General features: G+C 39.5%; 1 protein-coding gene across 1 annotated transcript in view; it reads left to right on the top strand.

Moving 5' to 3' along the window:
- The window catches only part of LOC109914486 (capZ-interacting protein), a 58,284-nt gene extending 45,280 nt beyond the window's left edge, over window positions 1-13,004 (top strand). Inside the window, exons 2-6 of the mRNA XM_048603082.1 lie at window positions 2,948-3,055; window positions 8,022-8,117; window positions 8,320-8,397; window positions 9,186-9,386; window positions 12,447-13,004. Coding sequence (XP_048459039.1) covers window positions 2,948-3,055; window positions 8,022-8,117; window positions 8,320-8,397; window positions 9,186-9,386; window positions 12,447-13,004 — 1,041 coding nt within the window. The remainder of the gene's footprint in view (window positions 1-2,947; window positions 3,056-8,021; window positions 8,118-8,319; window positions 8,398-9,185; window positions 9,387-12,446) is intronic.
- Window positions 13,005-13,334: the final 330 nt, after the last annotated feature.

The raw sequence follows: 13,334 nt of genomic DNA, 5'->3' as shown, positions 1-13,334 counted from the left end.
TCAGGAACAAAAACAAAGTTGTTGGAAAAGCTCAGCGGGTCTGGCAGCATCTGTGAAGGAGAAAACAGTTAACGTTTTGGGTCCGGTGACCCTTTCTCAGAACTTATACACAACTTTTGTGACACCTTTTCAAATGCCTTCTAGAAACCAAAGTGAACAATCTCACATTTTCCCACATTATACTTCATCTAACCATTTTTCTTTACTCACTTTGCCCATCCATATCGCCTTGCTAATACTTTTGTATCCTCTTCACACCTTGCTTTCATAGCTTTCTTCATATCTTCAGCAAATTTGGCTACAGTGCAGTTGGTCCTTTCATCCAAGTCAATATAATAGATTGTAAATAGCTGAGGCCCCAGTGCTGATTCACTTTCACCAACTTGATTTTTGTTGTTAGTTAGCTAGTCCTATATTTGTGCTAATATACCATGTTGACAACATTTGACTTACAGGCAGTATGGTAAAGAATATTTTTTATTTCTTTATAAGATCTGTGTATTCTGTAATTTTTAAAAGAATTTTGGTAAAAAGCACTTCTTCAAGAATTTGCATCAGTTGTAAAGACATCATTTTGTAACTTTTTTTGGATAGTATGACATGCAGGACTAAGTGACCTGTAAACTCTGGATTTGGAAACCGTACCAAGCAACAGGGAAGGAGTCTTTCTTTTTTTTGAAAAGAGGTTGTGTGGCTGTAGACACAAATGAAAGCTGCATTCAGAGGACTGGCTGATGAAGAAAATCAGTGCATAGATGCAAAGAGAGACAAATTAGACAGCAGAACATCCTTGATGGGGGGAGCCAACTTGGTCTCGGGAAGATATCAGATTTTGTCTTTGGCAGCAAAGTAGACCGGTGCTCTTGGAGGTACTGTGTGAGCTGTCTAAAATGGTCCAAAAAATTGGAAGCTGTGTAACTAGCTCAGATGCTGAAAAGTTGGCTGTTATCCTGGAAATGGTCAAAATTGTGACCCAGGGTTTTATTGGTTGATTGGTTGAAAGGTGAAAGAAAATTCATAAGTGTATCGTGCTGATAATCATCATACCCATGAAACCTGAAAGTGCAAGCTGTTATCAGCTAGGATTCCTGCCTTGCCCTGCATATTTCTGTAGAAATTACCACCCTTTTATAGGGGAAGTTTATGGCAGTTCTGTTTGCAGATTCACTTTAACTAATTAGATTACATTCACTGAGTAAATCAAATAGTTTGGTGGTACTGAAATGAATATTGCTGAATAGGAAGACTATGCTGAAGCTTTACACCTTATATCAGGACAAATGCAAGAATGTCAGATGGCCCATGATCGCAGCATTTATATGACAAGAGAAACGCCTGCTGATTAGTTGGCAAGTCAGCCCTGGACAAGGCATTGCAATGGAGAAAATGGTGAAACAATATGTTCCCCCAAGCTCCAGCGTAATTCAAAATGTGTGTATGGTTTAAACAGATTCTGTTTTCAAAAAAATAGGTTCCTGTGTATAAATGTATCTCACTTTGATAGAATGTTTTAAAAAAAAAGGTTGAGTTTCACTCTTCATCTTAAATTGGTCCTTAGTGTAGCAATAGCTCACTCAGGATTATTCAACTAGTGCTAATTAATCATAGAATAACATCTAACATTTTTGCTTTGGGTTTAACAGCTATGGTTTGTTTGATTTTGGTCATTGCACCATCTATTATGGGCAACTAAAGGAACCTTCTGTTTGATTTGAGCACGAACAGTTGGGACAGTCAGTCTATATAACTGGTATTACACTGTCACTGAAAGTCAGACGTGATGTTGCTCAATTATGTGGTGGTCAGACCACCTTTCTGTACCAATGGCAATCTGTCAGTGGAAAATACCACCCATAGCCGTTGTGTTGTAACAGTGTAGAACAGCTTGTTTTAACCTGAGTTTACACAGTAATTTTGGCGAATTGAGGCTTATCATCTTTCTGAGCAGCCACTTTCTCGTCCTGCCCTGCCCAGAATGAATTGACATGAAGAGTGGAAGGGTCATGAGAAGTGGTCAAGACCCACAAGGGATTGGCTGTCACTCTTAAAGTCTAAAAGGTGGGGCAATTTGCACATGCGCTGGTGCTGACATCACTGCACTTGGAATGTGGTGACACCAGCGGTGCATGCACAGACAAATCCTGAAACCTGTTGTGACCAGCTGACATCACTGGCCCTATGAGCACCAGTTCTGGCAGCCATGCTACCAGCCATTTTAGCTTTGAGTGATTAATCTAAATTATAATTTCCTGTTTGTGTTTATGAACTGTTGTAGTTAATCTGTGATTTGAAGTTGGTGCAGTAATATAATCTTCGGTTCCAATGATCATATTGGATTAGAAACATTAACTCGCTTTGTCTATCTCGAGAGAAGCTGCCCAGATATCTTCAGCTTCAGCACTTTGTTCTTATTTCAGATCTCCAACACAATAGTTTGCTTCTACAATATGACCAATGGTTTACTAAGCTTTTTCTCAAATTACTTGGAATGTAGTAGTCTAAAAAAGCAGGCCCACAACTGCCTAATGTGTGTGACCAGAAGGGTGCAATAAATGTCACTGATGCCAGTCTCACCTACAGCTTGATAGCAATTTTTATTTTAAAGTCTTTATGGTAGTCAAATCCATTAGCCTAAACCCAAATTTAGGTCCGGACCAGGTAACTGAATGAATGTTTTATACTTCTTGATGTAAGGAATCTTTTAAGTGACATTTATTTGACAGACTAAAAACAAAGAGTGAATTGGAATGATGTAGAGAAACTGCTGTTAAGGAACATTATTGGGCACTATATATCACAATTGTTTAACAATATCCACAGAACGCAGTAACAGAGGTGCTGTGTGCTTTTAAATGCATGTTATTGTATACTGCCTTTTAATTTGACCAGAAGTTGTCATCAATAAGTAAGTTTACTCCTTTTTATTTCTGCCTTTTTTTCATTTTAGGAGAGTTCAGGAGATGCAATTCCAACCATGGAAGAAAAGCCTATGTCAGTTGCTGCATTAGCGTCAAAATTTAAACAAGAAACAAACAATACCTTGGAAAAGAATGAGGTAAGCATTTAGATCATTTTATGAAATTGATATTTGCTGCACATTACTTATCTTAACTACATTGAATATTAGAAAATGGTAATAATGGTTCCATCATTAATAACCAAATTATATCAAGAAATGTTTGAAAGTCCTTATTCAATTTTCACAAATGGATTAACAACATTCGCATTTTACATATACATACTTCACTTGACCTTATTAACAGATCATACTATATGACATTTCACTCTTCTTAAGAAATCTATATTTTTTTTAAAAAAAAAAGAAATTATTAGTCAGTTCTAAAATGCATCCAGACCAGTTATTTATAATTCCATTGCAGTTCAAATGGTTTTCTACATTCAGTATTTTAGCATCAGAGAAACTTTCTTGTGATTTCTCTCTTCTTTTACAGTATTCTTTCTGTCTTGAATTTTCCCTTAATGGACTTCCCTCTTATCCCTTGTGATACCAGATTCAACATGTATGGCAATATTCTACTTTTTTGTTCTATTTCTCATTACCTGTTGTTGCATCGGCCTGTCTGATTTCTCTCATTTGTGTCATATTGTTCTTAATCAATCTCTTCATCTGTCTTCATTTATCTTTCTTCTAATTGTCTTATTATTTGAAGAAGGCTAATAGAGCCAGGGAATACATAGTAAAGGGTAGGATGCTGAGAAGTATAGAAGAACAGTGTATGTCCACAGACCTCTGAAAGTAGTTGAACAGGTAGCAATGATGCACTAAAAGAAAAGTTTGAATACTTGCCTTTTAATTGATTGAGACATCATATATAAAAGCTAGGAACTATGCTAGAACAGTGTAAAACAGTAGTTGGGCAGAAATTCACAACATTTAAAAAGTACTTGGATATGCATGTGAAGTGCTGTAATCTTTCCAGCTGTTGGTCTTTAGCAATAATGTGGGAATAGGCTGAATGTCCATTAAATCAGCTGGTGGATAAATGATGGGCTGAATGGTCTCTGCTATGCTGTGTTTTCTTTTGATTCTTTCTGGGATGTTGGCATTGCTGACTAGGCCAGCATTTATGGCCCATTCCTAATTGCCCGGAGAGCATTTAAAAGTATCATTCATGTGGGTCCACAGTTGCATGTAGTCTAGACCGGTTAAGAATGGCAGATTTCCTCCCCTAAAATCACATTAGTGAACTGATACTTTTGTGACGATAGGCTAGCTTTTTATTCCTGATTTTTATTGAATTCAAATTTCACCATCTGCCATGGTAGAATTCAAACTCCTATTCCCATAATGTTGACCTGGTGGTTTGTATCACTGGTCTAGTGACATTGGTGCATACATATACATGTCCTGTTTTATTGAGAAGAATTTTATTTCTGTGATCTTTACAAATATTCGTCAATAATAAAGTGGTTTTACAGTAGGCAAAAAAATAATGTGAAGGACCAAGCACCAAGTCTAGGATAATGTTCTTTGGGGGAGGCTACCTGCAGGTATATGGGTGGTCTGAAAGTGGGACACTTAAGAATGAGATAACACGACTTTGGAGACAGTATGTTCCTGTTAGTGTGAAGGGTGAGGCTGATAGGTGTACGGAATGCTGGTTGACTAGAGAAACTGAGGCTCTGGTCAAGAAAAAGAAGGCATTTATCAGATATAGACAACTGGGATTGGTTGAATCCCTAGAAGAGTACAAGGGTAGTAGGAATATACTTAAGAAGGAAATCAGGAGGGCAAAAAGGGGACGTGGCTTTGGAAAATGGGGTTAAAGAGAATCCAAAGACATACTACAAATACGTTATGGGCAAAAGAACTATGAGGGACAGAATAGGGCCCCTTGAAGATCAACAAAGTCATCTATGTGTGGAACCACAGGAGATGTGTGAGATACCAAATGAGTATTTCACATCAGTGTTTACTGTAAAGGAGGATATGGAAGCTAGAGAACTTGGGGAAATAAGTAGTGATATTACACAAGAGGAGGTGCTGGAGGCCTAAAAAAGCTTAAAGGTAGATAAATCCCCAGGCCCTGATCCATTGTTTCCCAGAACTTTGTGGGAAGCTTGGAAATGGATTGCTGGTCCCTTGCTGAGATACCTATATCATTGATTGCAACGGGTGAGGTGCTGGAAAACTGGAGGTTGGTTAATGTGGTGCCATTATTTAAGAAAGGTGGTAAGGAAAAGCCAGGGAAGTATAGACCTATGAGACTTGTCAGTGGTGAGTAAGTCCTTGAATAGGACTCTGAGGGACAGTATTTATGTGCATTTGGAAAGGTAAGGACTGATTAAGGATAGCCAGATTGGCTTTGTGCATAGGAAATAATGTCTGTCAAACTTGATTTGAGTTATTTGAAGAGGTGTCCAAGATGATTGAAGGCAGAGTGGGTCATGTTGTCTGTCTGTCTGTATGGACTTCAGTAAATTGTTTGAGAAGGTTCTGCAAGGTAGACTGGTTAGTAAGGTTAGATTACGTGGGATTTGGGGGAGTTCGCCAAGGGATACAAAATTGGCTTGAGGATAGGAGACAACCTAGGGTAGTGGTGGAAGGTTATCTTTTGGACTTGAGACCAGTGGTGTGCCACCAGGATCTGTGCTAGGTCCACTTGAATTTTGTCACTGTATCATAGGAGGTATGGTTAGTAAGTTTGCAGATGATACCAAAATAGGGGATGTAGTAGACAGTGAAGAAGATTATCCCTGAGTACAACAGGACTTTGATCAGATGAGCCAGTGGGGCGAAGAGTGGCAGATGGGACTTAATTTAGATAAATGTGAGGTATTGCATCTAGGTAAGGCAAACTAGGGCAGAACATATACAATTAATGGTAAGGTCCTGGGGAGTGTTGCTGAACTAGGAGACCTCCAAGTGCAAGTGTGTAGTTCCTTGAAAGTGGGGTTGCAGGTAGACAGGGTGGTGAAGAAGGTGTATAGCGCACTTGCCTTCATTGGTCATAATATTGAGTAAAGGAGTTAGGACGTCATGTTCCAGCCGTACAGGTCATTGGTGAGGTCACATTTGCAATACTGTGTACAATTCCGGTCGCATTCCTACAGGAAGGATGTTGTGAAACTTGAAAGGGTTCAGAAAAGATTTACAAGGATATAGCTGGGACTGGAGGGTTTGAGCTATCGAGTGAGGCTGAATAGGTTGGTGCTTTTTATCCTTGGAGCATCGGAGACTGAGAGGTGACCTTTTATAGAGGTTCATAAAATCATGAGAGGCATGGATAGGGTGAATAGACAAGGTCTTTTTCCTAGGATGGGGAAGTCCAAAACCAGAAGGCATAGGTTGAAGGTGAGAGGGGGAAGATTTAAAAAGGACCTGAAGGGTAACTTTTCCACGCAGAGGTGAAATGTGTCTAGAATGAGCTGCCAGAGGAAGTGATGGAGGCTGATACAATTATAACATTTAAAAGCCGTCAGGATGGATATATGAAAAGGAAGAGTTTACAGGGATATGGGCCAAATGCTAGCAAATGGGACTGAGGTCTGTTTGGTGCAGATGAGTTGGACCAAAATGTTTGTTTCTGTGCTGTAAGATTCTATTATCCTGAAGTGAACAGAGTGATAATGAGGTTGAGATAAATTAGCATGCAATTGTCAGGTGAAAGTAAGCTTGGATTTTAAAATCCTGAAGACTGCATGAAGACGGCAGGCTGAGGGAAGTAAACAGGTGACTGTTTTCATGGTATGGATTGTAACCAGGCAGTAATATTTAAAGTGAACAGAGTTGTGCTGGAGAAGCTGTCATAGATGTGAGAGCAGTGTGCAAATCTTGCATTGGTTTAGGGTTTAAAGAGTATTCAGAGGTGTGGAAGTGTTAAATGTTTATGAAACTAGAAGTCAAGCATCTTGGAATTGAATTGTTAGCAGAGGTGTCAAGTCACTGGGGAAAGTCAATTCCATGCTGAAAGATAGACATGGGATAATGCCATCAATTCTAAAGTGACGTATCTTTGATTATGTTTGTGAATGATGAAGAAGTTGTACTGAAGAAGCGTCATACCAGACTCAAAACATTAACTGTTGCTCCCTCCACAGATGTTACCAGACCTGCTGAGTTTCTCCGTACTTTTTTTATAAAGAAGCTGTGGTTTGGAAGAACTGAAATGAGTTTATTGCTTCATTAAACAACACAGCTTGACTTACCACTATGTGAATTTGTACCTAGAGAATGCTTTGCTTTGCTTTGCTTTTGTTTTCTAAAGACAAACCAGTGCTGCTTGAAGCGTTGCAAGGAGGACAAGTTCAGTTAATTTCCTGTTTCTAAATGTTCACAGTTCTGCCTCTCTCATTAGTGTCACTCAGATATAGCATTCTCTGTTGAGTAAGCAGGTTGTGGGTTCAAGTCCTACTTAAGGACTCAAGTGTCATTCTAGGTAAGTGTTTGAATGCAGTGCTGAAGGACTACCATTCTTTAGATGATTGTTAAACTGAGGCCTGTCTGGGTGAATGGCAAATATTCCATGGCACTATCTGACAAGTGCAGGAAGTTCTCTGTTGTCTCAGTTAACAACCCTCTTTTAAACCAGCACCACTAAAAATAGGTGAACAATTTATCTCATTATTCTTTATGGGATCTAGTCATGAAGAAAATGGTTGTTTTGTTGTTTGCATAATGTTTACTGTACCTCTATCTTTGTTAAAACAAATTTTTTTAAGATTTTGATGTCACTGGCAAGGCAATACTATGTGTTCTCCATCCATAATTTTTTTTTGCATTAGATAGTATAGACTGGATTCTTTATATTAGTGAACCAGCTGGGCTTTTCCAAAAATCTGGCTGCATTTTTGATAATTTTCTGGGGGTACAGTTCAAATTACTAAGCAATTCTGGTCAGTTCATGGCTTCCAATGAGGACATTTGGCCTCTCAAAAATTGCCTTTGTGGTTCTGCATCATGATCGCCATGATCAACTTCCTTGAATTATTGACCGTGATACACTTTTTAGGATATTCTGAAACTTATTTCAATGCAGCTGTATTCCTTTTTCTTTTAGAAACCGCCCAAGAGACCAGTTCGTAAAAAGCCTCCTAGCTCTCTCCCCTTGTGTGGGATGAAGAATGACATTGAGACAGACCATCATGCAGATGAGGTAAAATGATCATATCTGAAAGCATTTACTTACCTTTTAAAATAATCCTATAGTGACCATCCTGTAGGTAATATTAAAGCTCAAACTTCCTATGTGAAGGCTAAAATTCTAATAAGCTGTGGTCAGATAATGCATGTTCAAAGTAAATGTTGTAACTTGAGAGACTCACTGAACTTTTCATATTACATGCTACTCCTTTCAGAAATCATCAGTTAATGACTCCAACCGTCAACCGAAGTTGAAATTGAAGACTTCCTCTCCTCTCATTGAAAAACTCCAGGTGGGTTCTGAGAATATTTGCCACTTCCTGTAACCGTGCTTGTTACATGCAGAGTAATGGGTGTGTGGGACAAGTGAGCTAAGCATTTAGATAATGAGGCAGAAAAAGAAATGCAGAAAATGCTGATTAATAAAAGATCCATTAGTGTCTATGAAGTTTTAAAGAAAAAAAGTGGGCTATCATTTCAGGGAATACACACTGTTGATGGAGAAGGATTTTGGAAGACATCTGAAGCTTTTCACTGGGAGAAAACTTTCAGAAAATTGGGTCTTCTGAAGTTGATAAAGCAGTTTAATTAACTGTAAAAGTCACAATGTTGAACTTGCAAATTTATATAGCTTCTCTGCAACCTAAGCTTTTTTTTTTAAATATAATTTTTAACCCTTTATCTCAGCCATTTTGTTGTTTTACAAAGTGATATGAATACTTTAATTTGATAGAACTTGTATTTTACAAATTCAGAACTGCCTAAGAATACATTTTTACAAGCTCTCCATCTCGGACTGAAAACCTGAAAGCTGCTCACCTCTGTCATTTTAGTTCTAGGAGCAATCTGATTGCAGCATGAAATTTTCCAGTAGGAAAACTCTGCTCAAAGGAAGTTCCTATCCAAACAGTCAGTTTTGAACTGTGTTCTTACTATTCTCTCAAGAAACTAGAAGCTGTGGAGGAACAGTATGTTTTGGGGTTCATGGACTGAAATTCCAGAAGTTATTTAGACAGGTACAAAAAATAATTAGGAAGGCCAATAGAATGTAACCGTTTTATCTCTTCTGTTTCTCACATAGGCCAATTTGCTTCTCTCACCAACTGCTCTCTTACCTGGGGCTGGTCCAAAGAGTCCATTAAAATCTTCCTTCTCGCCTTTTGCTAGTCCTGCTTCCACACCTGATAGTCCTGGAGCACGCTCCCAATCCAGTGAATCTGATGGAGGGCCAGTTACAATTGATCAACCTGCAGAAAGAGGACCTTTGCACAGTCTGCACAAGGTAACGTTGCGGCAACAGTTTTGGGTGGTTTTGTTGAAGTTTAACATCTGTGAATTTGGAATAAAAAGACATGATTTATAGATAGGAGCCAATAATAAATAACAGTTAAGTGATGTCTAGAATATTATGATCCACGCTACCTAGCCTGGTACAAGCTGCTGTCTTCAAGGAATTAAAAGTAGAACAAACATACAAGTATGTGAAATAAAAATAGGAAATGCAGGGCAAGATTATCGGTATCCAAACAAGAAGAGATGTTGGTTATAATTGGAACCGTAGGATAGATTTTCCAATATGATTGTATTTGCAAAGTGAAGAGGAAGAAAAGGTTTGAGACAGAAACCTGTTATTTCCTGTGCTAATTTGGGAATGACTGGCGCTTCTTGATGGCTCTGACTTGAACCTGTACATGGTGGCAGTTTTGAAGAAAAAAGGATCTGGAGGTACACATGCACGGCTCAGTAAAAGTCAATGCACAAGTGTAAAATAACATTCCCAATTGATGTTGGATTTTAGTCTCCAATAGATAGAAGTGCAAAGTGCCAAACTTACTTCCTTTGTACAGACTCTTGATCAGACATGATCTAATCAAGTTGTTCAAAATGAAAGAAAAACGGAATTAATGTGGTAGACACAATGAAGCGATTTCTTTTGTTAGGTGAGTCTAGAACAAAGGGATTGTCTCTGACCTACTATCCTCTTCAGAGCTACCCACCTCCTGTCTCCTAATTCTGCAAGGCCAGCTTCAACCTCCTTCCCATGACCCATAATAGGACTATCCTGGCAGACCCATCCTCTTTCAGCCTATTTCAGCCCCATTGATCTAATTTCTCTCTATCTTGACTCTTCCCTGTTCCCCCTCTTCTCATTCAGTCTCTTCCCACTTACATTCTTGATTCTTCTGATACTTTGTCAGTTACACAATTTCCAGTTTCCTGGCCCTAGCTGCCTCCTCCTCTTCAGGGGTGTACAGTTCCTCAACACATCCACTTCCCTATCAGGATGACCTGAAGGCTTTCTGCTGCTTCCTTGAAGGGAGGCCTGAACAGTCCCCATCAATCACCACCCTCCTTCATCTAGCTGAGCTCATTCTCACTTTGAACAATTTCTCCTATCATTCATCTCACTCTCTTCAAGTAAGAGGTGAGGCTATGGGTATCTACATGTGCCTGTTATGGCTGCCTCTCTGGGGGAAATGTGGAACATTCCTTGTTCGAGTTCTGTCTTGACTGCATCCTATAATTCTTTTTCTCTGGTATATCGATGACATTGTTGGTGCTGCTTCCTTTACTTTTTTCCAGAATTGGGAAAAATTAATCAATCTTGCTTCTAATTTCCATCCATCTCTCACCTTCACCTGATTCTTCCCTTGCCTTCCTTGATGTCTCTGTTTCCATTTCTGGAGATGGGCTTCCATCAATATCTTTTTACCAACCTGCTGATTGACTACATTTCCTCACACCTTGTTTCCTGTAAGGACTCTGCTCCATTCTCCTAGTTTCTCTGTTCCAATGATACCACCTTCTACATGAGTACCTCCAACATGTCCTTTTTTTTTCCCCTCAGAGGTATCCTCGTTCCCCGCCCCGCCAACTGTACTGTGGTTGATGGGGCCCTCAGCCCCGTTTGATTCGTTCCCCACTCTTCTGTCCTCACCTCTTTTCCCCTATCTTGGAACAAAAATAGTGTTCTCTTTCTCCTTGTCTCCCTCTTCTTCTTCTTCTTCTGATCAGTATCCATAATCAAATAATAATTTTCCACCATTTCTGCCATGTCCGCCAAGGTGAACACTTGCCCATTCACCACTACACTCCTCGCTGTCCAGGGCCCCACATGCACCACCTTGGTGAAGCAGCATTTACTTGTGTCCGTGATTTACAAACATCCAACTTATGAACACTTGTACTTACAAACTTGACCTCGTACATTGACTTAAAAATATAAAGACCCAATGTACGAACATTTCCTGTCTCAACCTGTTTTCGAATACTTGCAAACAGCTGTGTACCATTGTCCTACATTGCGTTCCATCTTGCAAGTAAACTGCAGAATGGAACCTGTTTGTAACCCAGAGAGTCTACAGTGTTAACTACTTGCAATGCAATCTCCTCTATGTTGACAAGATCAAATATTGACTGAGTGACTGTTTTGTCTGTAAGAATGACCGCAGCCTTTCACTTCCTTGCCATTTCAAAAGATCATCTTGATCTCGTGCTCAGATTTCTGTCCTGGGCCTGCTGCAGCTTTCCAGCAAAGCTCAATGCAAGCTGTACAAACAGCACTTTATTTTCTGCTTGGGCTCTTTCACAACTTTTGGGAGTGAGCATGGAGTTCAGCAGCTTCAGAGTATAAACGTTGCCCTCCAGTTTGGGTACACTCTGTTTCCTTGCCCTTCTGATTCCCAACCCCTTCCCACCTCTCAACCCCATGCCTTGTTTGCATGGGTTTGCTTTTAGCAAAGCCTATCTATCTCTACTATTCATATTTACCATTACTACCTAATTCTTTTGTTTATCTCTCTGCAGTTAGCATCTGCATTCTCTTTGTCTTTTGTCTGGACACCTTCACCATCTGTTCCACTCACTCCTCTTCTCCCATTGTCAACATCAAAAAAAACCTATAATTTTCAAGTGCTCTTTGGTTCTGAGAAGGAATCAGAGATTGGACTCAACATTAACTCTGTTTCTCTCTACATGGATGCTACCAAACCTGATGAGTTTCTCCAACAATTTCTGTTTTGCTTTATTTTTGAACAGAGGTGTAATTTTGAAGTTGGAAGTCATTTATCTTGGACTCAAATTGGAAGCACTTTTTCACAAAGGTAATCTGGGTCACGCTTCCTGAAATGGAACCAGGTGCTGAGTCAACTTACATTTTCAGAAGTAAAGTTAATGCATTCTCTCCCAGTTTTGTGGTATCACATTATTTTGGTATACACTGCAAAATAATAGGAATGGGTAGGCAAACATACACTGACAGGCAGTCACACCTGTTTAATGCTTGATTATTACATTAACGATCACAAATTTATTTGTGTTTTTGTTTGGTTTGACCTGTTAGAATCGAGTACGTGTGTCTGTGAAACGACGCCCACCCAGCAGGAAATTTCGAAGGTCGGTCGCTGAAGCTGCAGCTAACTCTGACTCTCCAGAAACAGACACACCACCTAAGAATGCAGAACCAGAACAGAATGGAACACCAGATGAAGAAAGCAATGATGTTTTTACTGATCAGGGAGTTCAAACTGAAGATACGACTTCAAAGATTTCCCCTTCACCTGAAGAAGACTCTCTCCCCTCACCTAAAGAATCTTCACCTGAACAGGCATCCGAGAAAGAGGTCCATCGCCTCTCATCTTCTCAAAGCCAAGAATCTGAAATCTCTTCTGATCTAAGCCAATGTGAACACCTTGAAGACAATGATATCACTACAAAAGAGAATGAGGAATGTTCAAACAAGGACAGGGAGGCTTCTGTCAGCAGTGATCACAACATAGCAGGAAGTGAGACTGCAGATTCTGAGACCTCTAAAGAAGAACCCAAAATTGAAGAAGTAAAAGCAATTGATATTCCGCAGCAGAACTCCAAAGCAGAGGTAGGTGGAGGAGGCTTTATTTGAGCAAATAAACTTGTGTGAATTCTAGCAGTAACAACAAACAAACAATTTCTTGCCTCTTTGGGAATCTTCAGTCACTCTACCTTACAAGACTTCAATTGTCAGCAATCTTGGGACCATTCTCCTGAGCGATGCTCAGATGATGTACCAAACTCAAGTCTTCAGCACATTTCAGTTCAAACATGTGTCCTGCTGCTCTGTCTTCAACTTTCAAGACGGTTTTCTAATTTTTATGCACTCAGGCCACTTTGTTTTAAATCAAATTTCTCACTCTCTGTTGGCATTGCAATCATAGCACATTGAGTTGGGGGGAACAGAATGGTGTCACGCAAT

This window comes from Rhincodon typus, chromosome 11, assembly GCF_021869965.1.
Source record: "Rhincodon typus isolate 14 chromosome 11, sRhiTyp1.1, whole genome shotgun sequence".
Taxonomy (NCBI): Eukaryota; Metazoa; Chordata; class Chondrichthyes; order Orectolobiformes; family Rhincodontidae; genus Rhincodon; species Rhincodon typus.
The sequence above is the reverse complement of the archived record's forward strand: the minus strand, read 5'-3'. Positions and strand labels throughout refer to the sequence as shown.